This window comes from Brachycentrus maculatus, unplaced genomic scaffold (genome assembly GCF_059751285.1).
Source record: "Brachycentrus maculatus isolate JH-2025_06_01 unplaced genomic scaffold, ASM5975128v1 h1tg000508l, whole genome shotgun sequence".
Classification (NCBI taxonomy): Eukaryota; Metazoa; Arthropoda; class Insecta; order Trichoptera; family Brachycentridae; genus Brachycentrus; species Brachycentrus maculatus.
In genome coordinates, this window is record NW_028281254.1 from 219,049 (window position 1) to 240,771 (window position 21,723).

A 21,723-nucleotide genomic window follows, 5' to 3' on the forward strand; every position below is an offset into this window, starting at 1 on the left:
ATGCTTATCTCAGCCTTGCAAACTTTCCTTTTTTCACCATTCGAACATCTTTCATACAAAAGTTTTACCGCACATTTGTCTGAGAGATCGCATTTCGACTGCATTCAGTCTACCTTCTCCTTCTTTTGCCAACTCCATATTCACGATCTTACGTTATGGTTGGTACTAGGATTTCATTGTGTGCTGCTATATTTTCGATGCCAGATGTTTTTATATAGATTGTATTTTAATATCATCAACGGTTTTTGATATTTTAAAAATTAGGCAGAAAAAATAAGAAATTTAATACATACATGTCGGTTTGTATAAATATCGGTTTGCTATTTTGGCGTGTATGCATGAACCTGCGTTCTGAGCGTATATACGCTCAGAACGCAGGTTCATGCATTTGTCCCATAAGTATTTTTAGAATCGCATTATGTAACTAAGTAAGGCACACCTCGTATACGTGTGCATGCTACCTTCCTCTGACGTCATTGAGTGCATGCAATGGCCGATCTACTTAAGCTCGCATAATCGGCGTTCTTAATTCCGAAATTGTTTTAGCCCCATTGTAGTCGTGTACTTGCATTCGTGTCTTCAACCACACAAAATACCACGTAAATTTCACATTAGTGTACTTACACTTCGTTTTTATTAATTTGCAGTAAGAGACCTACATGGATATATGTTTTTCTTATTAATAGGAATAACCCGCAAAGTCTCTATTTTAGAAGCTTGTCTACAGATAGGATAGTGAGGATAGGGAAGGTAAATGTGAAAAATACATCACAAACAACCAGACCAATTGAAAATAAATATATGCTGAATTCATTTTGCAATTGGCGGGAATCGAACCCGCAATGCTAGTTTTGCAGCCGAACGTCTACCAAACTACTCCACAGCACCTACCTGCTTAATGATATTTTTTAATATAGTGAAACAATACATCCTTACTATGAGTATCTAATGAAAAATTACGAGTATTGATAACCGAATTTAAAGGATATTTTCAAAGTTGGTACCTCGGTATTCGTAGGAGCTACGTTTGTAGAAAAGTTCGCAAATACTAGGACTACTCTTAAAGTCACCATTCTACCACATTATGTATACAAGTAGTTATAGGGTAGAATTTGGATATATTTAGAAAAAATTAAAATAACAAAAACACTACTACAAAAATTGCATGTTTATTTATCTCATTTTAAAGAACGAAATAATGTACGCTGTTGAAAGATGTAGGCACTTTTGCTCAAAATAAAATTGGCTCCATATGCGATCGTATAAAGAAATGTTATCGTGTAGCGCTAGTAGTGGGCGCGCTTTAAAATGCACGTTACGTTACGTATACAGCAACACATATACGAGTAGGTAATGCGTACTATTACTATCACTGCTGTAGTATAAATACAAACTTGGCTGGGTCAGTGGACTATGCTCAGTGACGCAGAGTGTAATTTTGCTCTGATGCTGTATTTCATTTGGCAAGTGTAACTGCGGACTTTAACATGTATTGATTTTGTGCAGTGCGATCCATTGGTCAATCGAAATACAGAATTGTATTAAATTTTATTTGATTTACAAAAAAACGATTTTAAAAGTGCAAAAAAAATTATCCCCAATTAATACTAATCCTGGAAAATTGTTATTTTTCATCTTATGTAGTAGTAGACAATGCTACACAATAGAGCTTACAAAAGGTGTTATTTAAGTTTAAAATTAGCATTTTGTTCGCTTTTATGGATTCAGTTTTTGTTTTAGTTCAGATTTTAAATAAACATTTAAATTATTTGTCTACTTTATTGGTGCTAGAGAAAGTCTGTTGTAATTAGGGCTGTCAAAAATATCTTACGTAAACACTCTATAAAAACAAAACAATGTTAATTTGTTTGAAAAAGAACTGAAGGGACATGAAACAAGGCCAACTTATTTAATAGACCATCAAATCAATTCTGAAGAAAATATCCATAATAAAATATCCGAAGAAAAACCTGGAAATCGAATAATAGTACAATCTTTAATCACTTTCGCAGAATTAGCAGATAGCATTGTTAGATATAGAGTCAGCTGAATTAATCTAAACAAGCTTTCATGGCGGTGGGTGCCAGTCATTACGTCAAAGGAAAGTTTTATTGTACAGTAGCCGGAATCAAAGAACCCACAGATCTACTTGAAAGATCACGTAGAAAAAGTTTTTTTTCTTTTGTCTTGAAAAAATAGAGTGCTTCATACAATTTCCTTTAATTTTACACATTTAAAATATCTCACTATTTGCATAAAAAATATCTAATATTATACCAAAATCATTTCTCAAACTCTTAAAGGTGTGTCTTTAATTTTAAGATACTAATTTCAGATAATCATGATCTTTCTCATTTTCATGCAATCGTCCCTATAATTCCCTAATTATTTTGCCTGAACTATTTAGTTAGACTTTTACGTATATTTAGATTTATCCGAATCCAAAATGTCAACTCGATTTGTGATCGAGATAAGTCAAGTCAGACCTCTTTATCTGCGTTTCATCGAGTTAATTAAGTCTGTCTAATGGAACTTGGAATGCGACCTTGGCTGAAAACAATACGTAAGGGGACCACAAATGAAATGTAAATTATATGCATAATTATTAAAATCATCGCTCCTCGGGAGCCTCTCGCAATACAGTCGATAGTAATTAAACGAATGAATAGAATAATAGAGCTGAGAGAGTTCATCTAAGAACGACATTATTCTTAGCTCTTTGGGTCATGGTTATAATAATAACTACCCTGCTATAACTTGACCTTAGATAATTATAATAACATGGTGTATGATGAAAATATATGAGAAATATAGACAACATAATCATGATTTAAATCTTCCTTGTTAATAAATAGTAACTTAGGCGCCATCGGCATCGTAACGTAGTATTTTCGTAAATATTATTTAACCGTTTCTTAATTTAGATATGTGATTAATGGATAACTGTTATGTTTTCAGTTACTAAATTGAAATGGTATTTGTTACTTTTTCCAGTTTATATTCTTCCCAACTAAATTTTTTTAAGTTAAATGGTCCTAAATTTATTTTGAGCTAAAAATATGCAATACGCAACCAATTTTGCGTGATCAGCGTTAAATGATAGCATCCAAAAACCGATTACTTTAAACGTATTATCATAATCAAACTGATTACTTTGTGATTACATACGTTTAAAAGATAAACTAATCGATTTCTTTTTATTGAAATGTTAAATCGTATTCTCTTGTTACATTGCATTACTGTAGCTGGATGAGTATACTTATTTGAAATAATTTAAATGAATAGAGATATTTGATTCAATGTGATAATGGAAATCGAGATATTCTTCATAATACATTAGACATTGAAAAAAGTACTGTATGTTAATAAAACAGAAAGACCGATTATTTTCTTTGATACATTATTTAATATTTTTAAAAATATATTTTCTTTTTTTAAATATTGTTGAAATGAAATGTACATATTAATAATATTCCTTACAAATTTTGCCAACAACCGTCACTCGTAGTTATGGCTTCAAGCTTATGATCTGAAAGTATAAAATTGTAATTTGATTCTATAATGTACAAAAATATGCTTTATTTTCTTTGAGGTCTATCCAACCTGCCTTCAAAGCTGGTATTACTCAGCGATATCATAATACGTTCATATTTCATATATATTATAACAAAGGCTTACGAATCTCTCAAACAGCGTCCTCTATTACTGCCTTTCGAAATTAACTTTAAGAAATTCCCATTAAGAATTTATAGTTTATATTAAATCTTATGTTAAAATAATTTCTCAGCATGGATTTTTCATAAATTTAAACTAAAATATCAGCTATCTATTGCAATACCACCCTTTCTTTCCGACCAAAGCGCCCCGCATCGGATATACTCGTAGTTCTTATCGATAGTAATCCTTGTCGATATAACTAGAAGTGGTTTACGAAGTCCATTTAGACATTATTTCACGAAAGAGGGAGGAATCAAGGCCCAGGGCTCTTGACTCATATTAATCTGCCTCAATCAATACCTACTGATCTCGTGCTATATTGATTTGACTCAACACCACTATTTGTATTTGGGTACTATAATGAAGGGTTTGTTTCATAGGCTGAAGCGAAGCATTCTGAGAAAAGATTGGCATTTTGTTCAGTATTTGTAGATTCGCTATTTTCTGTTCACTACTATTTGTACGTATAGGTCGCAATTATTAAGAGTAAAACCAGAAAACAAATTGTATTTTATTTTATTTCATTGTGTATTCCCGACTAAATCGAGAACGGAAGCATTAATTTCGATCACTTTCAATCTGGCTCTTAATATTGAGAATTGGTATTTCTGTTATAAAGTTTTATTCTTCAATAAGCTTTATTAGTATGTGAGTGACATGAAAAGTGATACTACGAGTTATTAAATATTATTTTAGGAATAAAGACATATACTAATTATGATCCATAACTGGTCGAAAATAATTGTACAATATTATCTACTTCTGTGACTGAAACGACATCCTTATCAAAGGAAAATTCATCATGTCAGCCATCAAGGTGCCATGTGTTTTGGCATGTTTGTGTCGTGTAGTTTTTTTATTTATTTTTTTAGTTTTCGTATTACCCGATTATAATTAGCAATTACGCTATTCTAAAACATGATCACCATTTTATTTAATATAATTATAAAAATATCTAGAGGCTTGGATATAAAAAAAAATTACTCATCTCTAAATTGTTTTATAAGATATGTACCAAAAATCGCTTTACAGACATTATAGACAGCTAAACTCCAAAAACAAACATTCTTATAATGACGACATGTATGAAACTAAAGAAAAATCTGTTAAAATAATACATGTACTTTTTCGGACAGTTGGGCTTTCAGGCAGTTGGTTTTCGGCACTCTGAAAATATTATATGGGTATTGTTTATGTACAAACAGGCAATGTTTTCAGAAGATCCAAGACCCTCAGCATAAATTGTTAACAACACAAAGGCGAAAGTTACTTGATTAATCGTTTCAAAATCAAAATACGTAGGTACTTGTATCATTATGTTTTACATTTCGTAGCCCGACACGAGGCGTTGAATACATTCATTGTATATTTACAACAGAAGACACCATAACTACATTAATGTAGGTATTTGAAGGCCATTGCCACAGTCATTAAATCCTCAAATTAACATGCCTATTTCGGATATATAGATTATTTATCGACATTCTCTACTTGTGTAGAATTACATTTCGGATAATCAAATAATATTGGAATACGAATGTTTTTAGATTATAAATATAAATTTATAAATTATGCGTGAAACAAATAAAGGAGGATAAATGAAAATAATTTAAAATGCACACAACTTTTTTTGTTTTTTTTTTTAAATGATAAAAATGCTTATACGCATTTATAAGATATGCTATTTATAAAAGAAATATAAAAAATATATGTATATAAAACAAAGAAGGTTAGAATCTACAAATCATGAAGGATTCAGATAAAATGTGCTATCCAAGACCAAAACGGAAAACTCCTTTTCGATGATGAAATTATCGTAAAACGATGGAAGGAGTAGTTGAAGCAACTTTATATGAGAGAAAATGTTTTGACTGAGTTTGACATTCTGGAGACGGATCCTAATGCAGAAAACTATGGTGATGCCATTTTAGAGTAGAGTTTGACAGAGCTATATCGAAGCTATAAGACTGCTTAGCTCCATTAAAAAAGGCTCTAAGCTTTTTTTATATCTATAATTAGAATTATAATATTGGTTTCCTAACACGTCACGTAACTGTAATTTAGGTAAAAGTTGGAATTATGAAACCCAAAACGAATAAATTTTAAAAAATAAAACAAGGATTTATTTTTATTTTGAAAAACAAATGATTATTAAAGTAATATTCAATAAGAATCGTTATGAAAATAGATTCGATGAATCAAATAAGGTTTTGTTATTTCAAAATCGTTTATTTATTTTTATCTTCCACATAAAAAGTCTAATAATTATTTTGAATGAAATGCCAACTCAACACTGCCTGACTCTCTTAAAGCGTGAAATGTCACCAAATAAAATTGTTACCGTTATAAAATGTCCCGAAGTTTAATAGCAAATTTACCAGCTGCGAGGCAAAATATTTATTGGAGATAGGGTAATCCTCAACCTTATTTTTTTATACATAATAGCTAAGGCCGGACAAGATACTGTCCTTATGACCAAAATGAACCCAAATCCAATACTCTGCCAAATACTGACCATTATAGTAACGAATTTAAAAATGCCTTTTGGTTATAGCTACCACATAAAAGTATGTACGTATATACAAAACATGATAAGTAGTAATTATAAGTAGCTAATATTTGGTTTATTTTCTTTGAGTAATAATGATATAAATATGCCTTTTTCTTTTTCATTATATTGGAACGAAAGTTTATACTTATATTTTTAAAAGAAAAGCCTCTTGTATCCTTATATATTGTCTTTCTTGTTACGCTTTTATTATCTTGCCTTTGATGTTCCTATACCTTTTACAGGATCATTATTTTACTTCTATTACCAGCATGTACTGAACCTACTGTTTTCCCACGAGAATTATGTATTGTATATGATAATCATCCAATGTTGAACCAAGAAGAAATGTGGTTTTTAATATATCGATTTCAGTATAAAGAATTATGTTTTATTCTTTTTAATATTTGAAAAACTTATTCTATCAAATTTCTCATTTTAATATTTCAAAATACGGTAAATGGTGAAAAAAATGTGATTGATTGTTTTCTTTTTACTTTTCAGTCATGGAGAGGACCTCATCGTCACGCCATTTGCGCAGGTGCTAGCTAGTCTTAGAAGTGTTCGAAATAATTTCCTCAACCTCACCAATGTTCCCACGGCCAAGTAAGTAAAACTTTACATTAATGATCTTCCACTCGATTTGTTTTTTTTTACACTTTTCAATTTTGTCCGTTGGCCAATCCCGAGATTTTCGTAAATACCACGAGAATCGGCTAAAATAGTTTTTTGTTTATATATATATATATATATATATATATATATATATATATATATATATATATATATATATATATATATATATATATATATATATATATATATATATATATATATATATATATATATATATATATATATATATATATATATATATATATATATATATATATATATATATATATATATATATATATATATATATATATATATATATATATATATATATATATATATATATATATATATATATATACAATATTTTATTGAGTTGGGAACATGGAAGCTATAGTAATTTGCAGGGCTATCTATCATTAGCTGATTTATGCGATTATTTCAAAATATATTTAGTTTTAAATACATTTACTATGACATCAATATTATTTGCTTTATTGACAAAAATATTTATATTTTTTAGACAGACTTCAAAGGTAATATCTTTAGTTGAAATAAGGAAATTAGTAGAAAAAAAGGTTTAACGGACGTGATATTCTGATTAAACACTAAAAATTGCCATTTAAGTCTTCTACTTAAACCAGCAAATGACAGTTCGTAAGTTTTGCTAGCCCAAGATTTTTATATTCCCATATCAATAAAAACAGATAAAAATATCGATTGTTCATTATTGTCATTTTGAATAGCTGATTGAATCTGATAACCTTACATGTAAAGTGCCCCCTTAACTCCATAAGATTACGAATCAAGTACCTACACTAAAACTTCACAGAGCTTTCAAAACCAATTATTTTTTTTTAATGTTAAGCACCGCCCTTTCCAACGGTTGAATTAATTAAACCCTAATATTGTATAATCTTATAAGTCGTAAGATTAGAAACCACTTTTCAGTTAAAATTAATCAAAATTTAATATCATTTTATCTTTAAGACGGCTTTAATTTTTTCAAATCATTTAAAAGTCATCGTAGCTGCGTAGAGCAGCAAAATAATTAAGAGTTATTAAAAATACATAAGTATTTATAAAATGTTAGTTGCGGGCTAGAAATTCTGGGAAATTAAAGTGGGAAAAAGCAATTTGGAAGTATTAATTTTTATGAAGTACTCAATAACACTGTTGATATGGAATTCGATGTTTGGAATTGATAAATTCAACACTACGTTCTAAGGACTATAAGGCGCACCTTAATTATTTATATATTTTCTTTTATAACATTTGTACCATTTTTTTATAATATTCCAAAGCCAGATTAAAAAAATAATTTTGGGACTTTCGTGGAATTCTTGTTGGAGGGAGGGGGGTATTTCTCTTAGAAAACATTGCATTACATAATTGTTCTGTGATTTTCCGCACTGCAAATGGTGTAGTATGACGGACTTTATTTTTAATTGTACGATTTCCATCAATAAAACGTTGCCAGATAGAAAAAAGTTTCCCGCGGTATCGAATATGTGGCAATTTATAAGACTAGCGTGAATTTTCAATAAAACTACTAATTTGAAGCATAAGATGCACTTGAGTTTTGGAGGCAAATTTGTCAAAATCAATCATGTTTAGCCATAACTTTGTTTATTGATTTTAAAGTATTTTAATGACAATCATTTCAATGTAAAAACCATTTAATAATCTTTTTAACTTAAGATGTAGGTACGTGATTACTTTCTATTATTTGAATAGTATATTATTGGATTTACAACTACCAAGTCTCATTATTTTAAAAGTTTTATGTATGTAATCATGATGGTAAATATGCTAATAATGGTATGCTCATAATAAATTTCAAAAACTAACGATAATATTTTGTTATTAACAATAGTGTAAAATTATTAGTCTGCGCCTTTTGTAAGGCAATTAATGTTTTATTGTGCTATGCCTGTTGCAGATCTCGTAGATCGTCAGGCGCAGCGGCCACCGCTACACCACAGCCTAGGAACTTGGCTCCCGGAGGTAAATATAAGAAGTGTGCAATTCAATATAACGTTATTGATTAATTACAAAAACAGTAAATTTTTTAAACTATACAATTTATATTTTAAGTATATTGGTGTAATGGTAGCTTTTTGCAACCATATCAACTCCTATGGGTTTGATGTTGATGTTTCGTTATAAGATAAAATTATGTGTAAAAAACCTCGTCCTGGTGCAAATTTCAATTTTCGACAAATTTCAATTAAAGACCCTTCAACTTTAGTTATATCAGTTTTAATCGTAAAGTTGAAAATATAAATTGTTCAAGAGGTTGGCTATCGAAACAGAGTTCCGAAAATCTAAGTTTAAATCGTCAATCATCCCTTTAATTATCACAAAAGGAAAATGTCTGTATTAAATAGAGATACGACATAACAACTGACATATATTTTAAATCAAAGGACAACTGGTTTAGTTATAAACCTAAGTACCTAAATCGATTGATGTTCTTTCATTATTAGTTCCCTAATTAACGATAAACTTATATGATTGTCATGTTAATGAAACAAAGAATTCATTATAATTTTATTTACGCACATAAAATGTGTCTTTTTATTGGAGTAAAGTTGGCATGATTTCGTATAAGAGTAAATCGATAAATAATGGGAATTCGTTTGGTTTGATGATTACATACAGATTATTTCAATAAATAATTGAGCTCATTTCTTTCTTTCGACTACCGTTTTAAATTATTTGGTATAATACTAATATTTACATTTTATTTATAAAATGTATCCTAGAGAATGTAATTGAATTTTGAATTGAATTTAACTTACCTAGACCCTCGTCAACCAAATCTGATTTAGGTGTGTATGAATTATCAGCGAGAATTGAGATTAGAATTGTAAATATGATAATGAAGTTAAAAATTTAAATTATTGCAACATATATATATATATATATATATATATATATATATATATATATATATATATATATATATATATATATATATATATATATAATATATATATATATATATATATATATACATATATATATATATATATATATATATATATATATATATATATATATATATATATATAAATATATATATATATATATATATATATATATATATATATATATATATATATATATATATATATATATATATATATATATATATATATATATATATATATATATATATATATATATATATTATATATATATATATATATGGCTTGTTGAACTTAGATTATGTACCTACGTTAATCCGGAGAGATATAGATGTCCTAAAATTCCATAAGTTGTTTAGTTAGTCTAAACTAGTGATGAGCGTTACTGCCTCCCAGTGGGCGACTAAAGGCGCTTGGGAATCGATCTAGAGTTAAAAATGGTAAGAAGGGCATTTATGTATTTGTACCATAAAATATCACTAGAAAATTTAGAAGTGTAAAATGAGGATTGTTTTACTAACATTTTAGAGCTATGCTCGTATTTGTACACCAGTTCCCTCCACTTTTGCCTACAGCCATATATTAAACATCTCTATGCGACACGAAGCCTTCCTTTTCTTTTGGCTGGTCTTATGTTGTATTTTAATATAGTTACCACAAAATATGATGGAAGGTAAGAGAAATGTTATCAAGATATTTTGGGGATTTTTTTTAACTCTTCGACACCATCGAGAAGCAACTTAAAAAATGCAAGTTCTCTTAGGGAACCAAAGCTCCTAAAAGATTGGAAATCTCCGATCTGAATTTAAGACTTAAAATTTGAAATCATTATTTCCTAATCTGAGGGTCGCAATCAGGTTTACGAAAAAATAAAATAATTGTGTATAAATAAAATGCAAAACGCTTTTAATAATTACATAACCTTGTAATACGCAATGAAAGACATATTTGTCAAATCATTGTATGTATACAGTATTTAGGGAGGTTTTTTTACATAGAAATTTTACTTTACCGTGATATATACGTCGTAGTTTTAATATTTTGCTTTTCCTTTCTCTCGGCAAGTAAGTAAGTAGTTAGTTTGTTTGAATAACATATTAATTTTTAATTTTTATGTTCCAAGATGACGCCTACATGAAGCTGGCCCTGGAAACGATGGAAGAGTTGGATTGGTGTCTGGACCAACTGGAGGCTATCCAGACTCATAGATCTGTATCAGATATGGCGTCCCTCAAGGTTAGTAATTCACCTCATATTCCATACCGCTTCAAAATCTCCCAAATCAATATATGCCTTGACTATTTTCTTATACTTGGTGCGGGAATATGTTTTACCATATATTCTTCAATGGGAGATGAGCTGAACTTTTAATCCAGTATCCTCTTTAAAATCATACGAGTAATATGGTGATCAGATGTACCAAGTTTGACTTCTATATTAGAGTTCATGGAAAGCATATTTTAAGGTTCAAAATTTAATATTATTCGACACGGTTTTAATTGAAGACTTAACACTACGTTCAGAAACATTCTGATTTTTCCATCTTCCATCAAAAAAGTGTTTTAAACAATTCAAACGAAGCAGATATAAAAAAAAATAAGCGTTGACAGAATTTCTTCCTACTTGGCCCAATTTTCAAATTCGGGTGTCATAAAGATATCACTCTGGGTCAATTACGGATGAATTAGGAATCCATTCAAAAAATAATTCGTAAAATTTTGCCTTAGCGACGGTTGGTTTTCGAGACGATAATTCGCCTTGGCGATTATTGAATAAACCCTAACTCTTACCGTGCTAGCTCACTAAATAAATGTAAAGGATCAAATATACATTTGAATTACGCATCAAACGCCTCTTATGTTATGAAACCGTAGTATTTAACATACAAATTACAGTAGCATGTTTGCTATGAAAAACCGCAAAGACCTTGTTGACGTAAATATATTTATGTAGATAATGAATTCACCTGAGTAAAATTTAAGATATCTGTTTACATTCTCATTAACCTTATCACTGACGTCTTATTTTGAAGAGGCAAATATTGTCCATTAATATTTAAATATAATATTACCTCGTTAGCCAAGTGATTCGTAATTACGCGGTGAATCATAATATTCAAAAACACTATTACTCGGCAGTAAAATATTTGAGGGTAATCATTAAAGTATTTATTGTGTAAATTTTTCTCTCGAATATCTAGACTTTTGTTTATTTTGTATTATACACTTGTGCACCTCTTTTCCGTGCTGATGAAGCATTGTTCACGAAATTTCCACATTTGAATAGATAACTTTACTTTTGAATCAGCAGCTTAATTTTATAATAATTTATATTTAGAGTCTAGCTATTTAGCCCTTCTATATTGTTGTATCCATGTTGTATATGGTACAGCGAATAAATGTCTTGTTTTTAAGTATTTACAATATTACCTACTTGATTAAATAGAAATTCATTTTATACTTAAAATTTTTGATTGTTTTTTCGTTTTATTTGAGTTTTTTAAGATTTAATCCAAAAAAAACATTTTTGGCATCGTTGTCAGGGCCACTTTTAAGTTTAATACATGTTTATCTGTCTAAAACTGTCAATCAGGCTTAACGAAAAACATTTTCAGAGTTATTCTTTTCACATTGTTTGTTGAAATTTCTTAAAATGTAAAACGAATTCCCTTATATAAAACCTCTCATAACGAGCACCTCACATAATGATTAATTCGCATAGCGCACAAAAAAATGTGAAAAAGTTGCTCCCTTAACTAACGATGTTTCGCATAACGAGTAACAGAGGAAGGGGAAGTACTTTTTTCACCACATTAACGTTGTCAAATATGATTTTGAAACAGTAACTTTAGAGATTGTGTCATTAGCCAATATCATGGGACTCGAGGTAGATAACAACGATATTTAAGAGCTTGTTGTGAAAGAGTACAGCCAAAAGCTGACCACTGGAGAGTTGCATCGTGTTTCACAGAAAGAAATTATAGAGAAGAGTTTGTTAATGGAGGAGGAAGAAGTAGCAGAGCAAAAAATCTTATAGCACAATAAGAGAAATGCTGAAAGCATGTACATTAAGAAACATCACCTTAATAAGGAGGTGGCTATTCGTGCTGCAAATTTACTCAATGATAATGCTATGACACAGTTTTGCCAAACTTTGAGGCGTCGGCAAAAACAAACGTCTTAAAACAGTTTTCTAAATAAAAGGGATTAATTAATTGTCATCAATTCATATGTTTATTAACATTTTGTTTCAAATCTATATTATATTCCAAGTTCTTACACTCCTTAACAGTTAATGAGTGAGTTTATTTGAATAAACGTTTTAAAAAAATGTGTGAAAATTTGAATTTTCTTGCGGCCTGGAACGCATTATCGTACTATCGCATAATCGTACATAGATTTGTATGGGAAAAAATGGTTCGGTTAACGAATGTTTCGCTTAACGAGTAAGATGCTGGAACGAATTAGCGAACGAGAGGTTCCACTATATTTATTATAATTTAAACTAAAATAATAATTTGTACCAGTTTTTACTTGGAAAAACCCATATATTTTTGAAAATATTCAAATGATTGCAGCTTGAATAACCCTACGGCGCGCTGTACGATTTTCCCAATCTGCTCGGCGGTTTCATATTTGCATTTATAAACAGAGATCAAAGTAAAAAAGGTTGTACCTAAGGTATTTCGCAAAGCAAACCTATCTTGCTGTATACGTTTTGTGGTTATGTCCAATTCCATCTCTTCTAGAAAATCAAACGGGTTCTCTCATTATACGTGCCTTCTTGGCATATCGACCCTTTCCCGGCTAATCACCGCTAGCGACAGTTAAGTGAAGATCTTTTCAGTAAATCTTCACAAAATAAATAAATGTTTGATCTCGCAACACCAAAAAAAGCATTTTATTACGCTATCATACGTTTTCGTTAATAATTACAGATTATTTTTTAAAGTAATTATTGTTATTTGTTTCACTGGTAAAAATGTTGATTTTTAAATGATGATTTTTTATATTATTATTACTTTTTAATATTTTTATATCCTTTTCTTGAGATAGGTGTGCAAGCCTCAAAAGTTCAAATGGGTTTAACATCATATGAAATACAATGAAAAAATTAAAACAGGAACATGACATAAAAATAATAATGGTTTAATTCATTTATGTTTCTATCTCGACAAAAATGTGAAAAGAATGTTGAAGTCGGGGTTTTTATAGGGCTTACGATCGGTCATAGGTTGATTTAATTAGTAAAATAAATTTTATTAGAAGTGTAAAATACGGTTTTTTACTCAATTTTATCAATATTTTCTTTTAAATGTTTCTGTGTAGAATTTAATTATCTTAGTAGTTGTTACCTTATAATTAATTTTTTTATTATTATTGGCTTGATTACTAATATCGCAGAATGAGTCTAGGTCAATTATTGTGGAATATACACTGCACACGTCATCACGTGATGTTGATTTCATTAAATAAATAATAAACAACGACCTCATAAAAACAGACATTATATTATTCACTCGCTTATCTGAATCAAATCAAATCTATTCTTTTTAGACATTTTGGCGACAAGGATTATTATCATTTAGACATATTCGTAACATTGCTAATAAGATTTTTTATTATAATATTAAATAAGATAACGATATCCATAATTACATCATAAGTTATTAAACACACTATCTGCGGGAAGGGTAATTTTACCGTTTCACTCGACTGTTGGTGTTGGGCGGGAAGGGTAATTTTATCTTTTCACTCGACTCATCGTAAATTGCGTGAAAATTATTTTTACGCATGACTTTTGCGGCATCTTTTGATCTCATATCCATGTTAACAGTATGGTTAAATGTTATCACTTCTTTTCAGAGATGTTTATCTCTATTACGAGCGCAAATCCGCCCGCAGATAGTGTGTGTTAAGTTATAAATCGGTTATATTAACTCATGTTTTTTTTATAAAATTCGCAAAAAACGTTACCTGGCTTAAAATATTCATGAAAAACAAAAGTATACTATTTCCCAATGAATTAATGAAATGATGAATTTTTTAGATTAAGTGATTAAACGGGATAAACGAATGGGTAATTTAGTAAGGTTTTTTTTAATCAAAAACGAAAACAATTTTTAAGATACCCCATTAATATAAATTAATAACCATCTTTATCCATCCCTTAAAATGCAAGACGCTTGTCGCGTCCGGTTGGAAATGCTACTAAAATTAAGTGGTTGAAAACAAAGTTTGTATTTTATTTTTTTGAAAATAGCATACCGAATTTGATTTTTAAAAAGTTGTTTTTGCCGATATATCGTTTTAATGCTAAGAAGCCAATGTGTACGTACACAGTAAAAATAATTTATTTCTTCCTTATTCAAGGAATGGATATTATTACATTCAAAAGTTTTTATCATTCAATAATATTACATAATATGTAGTCATACTCGTATGTAGCACAAAGGCATCGTAAAGTTACATAGAATCCAAATTTCCGTTTGATTTCCTGCTGAATATCTTCTTCCTTACAATGAGAATTGTGAAATTGCCTTCGAGTTTAATATGAGGCATCGCAATACGCCTTAATATCTGGAGGTACTTGTGAGAGTATTATTACCTTCGAGTACTTTGACAAACTAAGAAGTCGTTTACAACATACGGTGGATATAATTTAGAACGAAAACGTTAAACGTGATACGAAGATACAATATTGTGGTGTCAGCAAATTATGTTGTGAATTCATACTTATGTCTTATGTCTATATGTACTTACATACATTAGATGTAGAAACAGCGCTTTCGAAAAATGGAGTGGAATCCCTTTCATTCCATTAGAAAGGTAAATATTTTATTAAAAACATGGTTATATTTTTCAATAAAAAACATTTATACCCCTGAAGTATTGTTCAAATCTTTCGTTTAATTAATTTATATTTCTATTTGTCCTCAAAATAGATCAAAATCTAAATCTGGCTTAAAAAAAAAATAATAATAAATTCATCATTTTTTAATCTGAAAAGCTAGATGGTTATGTAGATAAAAAGGAATGTGGTTTAATTTTTGCAATTCATCTTTGTGTGTAACACATTAACAGGCTCATTGGCTTATCAAAGAAAGACCCCTTTGGTTAGTTTTCCTAGTCTTTTCTCCTTCACAGGTTGTTTTATATACTCATATAGTATATTATGCATAATTATTTAATATACTATTTTTTTGATGCTCTTCTCCTAGAAACGTTGTATCGGGATACCCTTTTTATCCCAAATAACCATAGATATGACCATTTTACACGTTTGCGATACTACTATATTAAGTGTAGTTTGTCCTTTTATTAGCACTGCATGGACTCCACATTCAATTCAGGTCAAATAATAAATCCTTGTTGCTTTTCTAGACCCAAACCCTTTTAAAATTCCCTCATCTTAAAAAAAAAACATTTATAATATTGTAAACAAACTGTTTAACTATTAGTGAGATTACTTTTATGTAATTTGACATGCGACCCCTCTAAAATTATTTTAAATAGTATGGATTGTAAAAAAATAAAATATGCGAAGGGAAATTTCATCTGTTAAATCGTGTAAGGCAAAATCAAGGTTTGACTGTTGGTAGGTACATATTACAAATGATTTACGTACTTAAAAGGAATCGGAGTCTGTAGTTAAGAGCAATATTGCTCGTACATTATTACCCTTTGATTGATAGCGGAAAATCTCTTAATTGGGATGAAATATGATGTCTTCCAACATCCAAGAATGTCCGTAAATAAGGAAAAATGTAAGAAATAATAATATTTTGAATTAGAAAGAAAACAGCTTCTAAGTTTGGAATAACCGAAAAATTACTGAAAATATACATTTCAACTGAAATATCTGGAATATTTAATTGATCATCATCAATTTATTATATTAATATATAATATATATTATATTATATATTATATTACTTGTAAATAAGTTTTATATCCAAATTTATATTACGTGCATCTATTTTTTATAAATTGAAACGCAAACGCAAACAGTTTATCATTTTTAAGGTACCCTTCTTTGGGTGAAGGCGCAATATGGCCTATAATTAAATGGAAGTGTACCAATAAAGTATTTTTATTACGTTAATGAAAAATATTAAATAAATAAAAAACATTTTTAAAAATATAAAACAGGCCAGCGCTAGCATCCAGCTACAATTATAATCTTTCGATAGCGGAGCACAAAAATCAATTGTAATACAATTTTTTCATTTAAATTTACTCCACATAGAAACATTTAATATATCATCAATTTAAAATACACAAATAATTTATAATACTAACTTGTAACAAGACAAGAACTATTTTATACCTACTTTTTCTCGTTTTTAGTAGGTTTTGTTCATAATCGACTTAACAAGGGTAAGTAATTTAAATTATTATAATGGATTAATTTGTATCTTTCTATGTTGTTACCAATTTAACTCCTTTCAATTGCTGCCTTTAGAGGAGATCGTATGTGGGTCATTCCTTTCATGCGTTGGGTTATTTCAAAAACGAAGACCTGTCAACTAAATTGTTTCTTTCAGTAGCGTTTCTTAAGGAAAACGTGTTTTTTGTTTCTTGAACAAAGCTCACTACCTACTTTGTTTTATAGAAAAGGAATATAAAAAATGATAATTATGTTAAAGAAATCAATAAGATTTCACATTGGTTTCTATGTGTATATAAATGTATCTATTTATATATATATATATATATATATATATATATATATATATATATATATATATATATATATATATATATATATATATATATATATATATATATATATATATATATATATATATATATATATATATATATATATATATATATATATATATATATATATATATATATATATATATATATATATATATATATATATATATATATATATATATATATATATATATATATATATATATATATATATATATATATATATATATATATATATATATATATATATATATATATATATATATATATATATATATATATATATATATATATATATATATATATATATATATATATATATATATATATATATATATATATATATATATATATATATATATATATATATATATATATATATATATATATATATATATATATATATATATATATATATATATATATATATATATATATATATATATATATATATATATATATATATATATATATATATATATATATATATATATATATATATATATATATATATATATCTATATATATATATTTATATATATTTATATATATATTTATATATTTATATATATATATATATATATATATATATATATATATATATATATATATATATATATATATATATATATATATATATATATATATATATATATATATATATATATATATATATATATATATATATATATATATATATATATATATATGATCACTTGCCTGTTACTGTCAATTAATCAATATATTTGAAGGTGACTTGTTTTATTCCGGCTATGTCTTTAATTAGGATTTTTTTTTATATTATGCCTTTATTTTAAATAATCAATGTTTGATGTATGTATACATTACTGATTATTTAGATATAAGGCACTATTACATCTGCGCCATGATATTAATTTTAATATCATAACTACCAGGTTGTATGACCATCAAACCTCTTTTTTTTACTATGGGTGTCTGAACTTTTTTTATATGGACCTAGCGTTCGGTTGGCTGGGTGATCATAATATTGATATTTTATCCGAAGGGATAATAATTCAGTGTCTGGTCTGAGTGTATAAATGTTTTTTGTTTGTCTATGGAATCTAAAAGTATATATTTGTTTGTTTGTCAGCCTCGTAAATTTTTTTGGACAAGGCAAAAATTTCCCTACAAACAGCGCCGGGCCAGGATAGAGAAGGTATTATTTGATCTAGTTTCTAGGATTCGGACCGGTCTTCCCTCAGCTCTCTATTCACAGACCTTCGAGCGTTCTTGTCAAGTTTATCTTCATATCTTATTTTGATTTTTGCTTGAATTTTTTACATCTACTTGTTGGTTCTTTTTAAACAACATTTTTTTCAAGCTTTACCCTTATGGAAATCGCGTTTGCTTACTTCTCGGGGAATTACGAAACAAAATATATTTTATGATATTTTTTTACATTGGATACAATGAGTAGGTACGATGAAGCTTATGTTCTGTTATACAAATACCTTAATCATTATTTATCAGTAACAAACACATATCCTATATTACAAATAATGTTCCTGAAACAAAGACATTCACAAAAAGAGATAGATTGCAGTATTGCAGGTGCAATATTTTTATCGTGTTTCATATTGTCTTTGTTCTGAGATTATTCGTGAAAGTACGTAGGTACATTTGCATGGAGGTATATTATTTTCTATTGTATGCGTTATTCACGATAGTCAATTCTCGTTGTTAGTTTTGTAGACTTTGAGTCAAAGTTATTAGATTCGACCCTAACGACTTACATTCAACCACATCTGGATTTATATATTAGAACATAAGCCCCTTAGGCTTTTCTGAAATTAGAGATAAGTATATAGAATATTTGCGGATATCACATATATCACAAATATTTATCTATATCATTTGATAAATATTTGATATTTATTATTTTAGTTAATAATCTAAATAAAAATTACATTTCAATTGAATAAATTATTTTATCAACAATTGTCATTTTGATACTTATATAATTAATTCATTCATTATTAAATAGACTAATTAATATCCCCCTCACTAACTCAAATTATAATCGTGAATTAAACACAATTAAACTAATAGCAAAAAACAACGGGTATAATAGCGCGCTAATAGATAAAATGTTAAAAAATATAATTAAAAATAATTTTACCAAAAAATACATATATTCAGCACCTAATAATGATTCAATAAAAAATAAATCTTGGCGAAAAATTTTATATACGGGTTCAATAACTAAAAATATTTCGAAAATCTTACCCTCCCATATCCAACCTGCATATTATACAAATAATAATTTACATAAAATCCTCGATAACTCAAAATCTAAAATTGATTTATTACAAAAAAGTGGTGTTTATGAAATTTCGTGTGGAGATTGTGATAGAAAATATATTGGCCAAACTGCGAGAAATTTAAAGATTAGAATTAAAGAACATCAAAGCGGTCTTGTTAGTAATTATTTTTCGGAATTTGCAAATCATATAATAGATACTAATCACTCATTTCACTCCCATAAATTAAAATTATTACACCTTGTTCCATATAAAGGCCAAATTATGAATTATCTTGAAAATTTAGAAATACAAAAAAACCTGAATTCTAATAATAATTTATTAAATAATATATTGTTTCAAAATTCTTCGCCATTGCTTTCAATTTTTCCTTTGTTTTCAAACTCCGTTCCTTGACTAACCCCTTCCCCTTACTTTCCCCTATCCTTATTTATAGAACAATTTTATATTTTATATTTTAGTTATTATACAGACCTGAATGATGGAAGTTTAGCTTCTGAAACATGTAGTCTATAATTAAACTCAAGTGGTAAAAAACGAAGTGTTTTCTTTAATTATTGTAATTAATTCAAGATTGAAATTTCAGTATTTTCACAATATCTCTACTTTTATTTATTAAACTTTTTTTTTTAAAAGAAAAACAATAAGTTAGATGGTTTATTTTTGTACGATACTAAATAAATTTTGTAAACAGGTTAAAATTATATAGATTAATTATACTAGAGTCTGTCACGCGTTTTGCTTTCAGTAAGTAACTATAAGTAGCATAATCGACGATCACCATTGTGCGGATTCAATCATCGTACAGTTCTCTATCCTTGAAAATATCTCTTCAATCTCTGATCAGCAATGTGTAGACAAATCATGCAATGAATGAATCTATTAATTGACGCCGACCATCTACTAGAGTGTGGACTTTGGAAATAACGAATAATAATATTCATTCAATCACGTGCGAGTATTTTGCTCATAATGCTGTCGCAAATTTTCGGTAAATTTTCTGGGGCTATTATGTTAACTTACATACAGTTTAAAGTACACTTAAACATTACTTTGGTAAGTTGTTTTGTATGTTTATCTATCTATTAGCTTTTAGATCATTTGATTTAATCGTTTAATGTTCGTAGATTCTAAAAAAGGCATCAGATCTCTTTCCAGGGTAACAAATAAATCATCAAATCTTAATCTATATTTTGAAATAAGGCAAATTTGTACATTCCGCCTATTCAGAATGTTATCTATTCGCACAAATAATATTTTCAGTGAGTGCAGTGTTTAAAAAATTTTGGACGGTAAAAATTTTGATGTACCTTCACCAATAGCACCTGTCATTCAATGTTACCAATTCAATTCATTAAAATGCTACCAATAGCACCTGTCTTTCAATTGGTAATATAATCACCAATTGAATGGCAGGTGCTGTGGCGGTATTGGGTGTAGCTCGACTTCGACAATGGCGACGTGGGTTCGATTCCAATTGAAAGTCTTATTTTCAGTTATTCGGGTATTTTTTATATATAATTTGTGTTTTCTGTCCCGGTCTATTTTTTCGTCTTCATACAAGCCTCTCGAATAAAAGTTTCTGTATTGATTGCACATATATAAGTACTAAAAAATCTAAAGCTGATTTTTTTGTATGGACACATTGAGTAATTATTTTTATTTTATTATTAACTTAAAAATTACGTGTTTGGTTTTCTCTTTGTCTCGTTTATTTTTCTATGAATGAGCATTATAAAACGCGATCTGTTATTAAGGTCTCATCATGAATATCCATTATGAATACTGTATTATTGTTAACAAGGTTATTTTATGGAGAAAAAATGCATTGAAACATTGTTATATACTGAAAATGTAACCTAGACACTGATTTAACTAATGTCAAATCAATCTAGTGCTTT

At 28.2% G+C, this 21,723-nt stretch overlaps 1 protein-coding gene across 5 annotated transcripts in view; it reads left to right on the forward strand.

Annotated features, from left to right (window-relative positions):
* The window catches only part of LOC148301885 (3',5'-cyclic-AMP phosphodiesterase-like), a 272,811-nt gene that overhangs the window by 193,453 nt on the left and 57,635 nt on the right, over positions 1–21,723 (forward strand). For all 5 annotated transcript variants that reach the window (XM_088272552.1, XM_088272550.1, XM_088272551.1 and 2 more), the window contains 3 exons: positions 6,770–6,871; positions 8,823–8,887; positions 10,937–11,049. In XM_088272552.1, the coding sequence (XP_088128678.1) occupies positions 6,770–6,871; positions 8,823–8,887; positions 10,937–11,049 (280 nt within the window). The remainder of the gene's footprint in view (positions 1–6,769; positions 6,872–8,822; positions 8,888–10,936; positions 11,050–21,723) is intronic.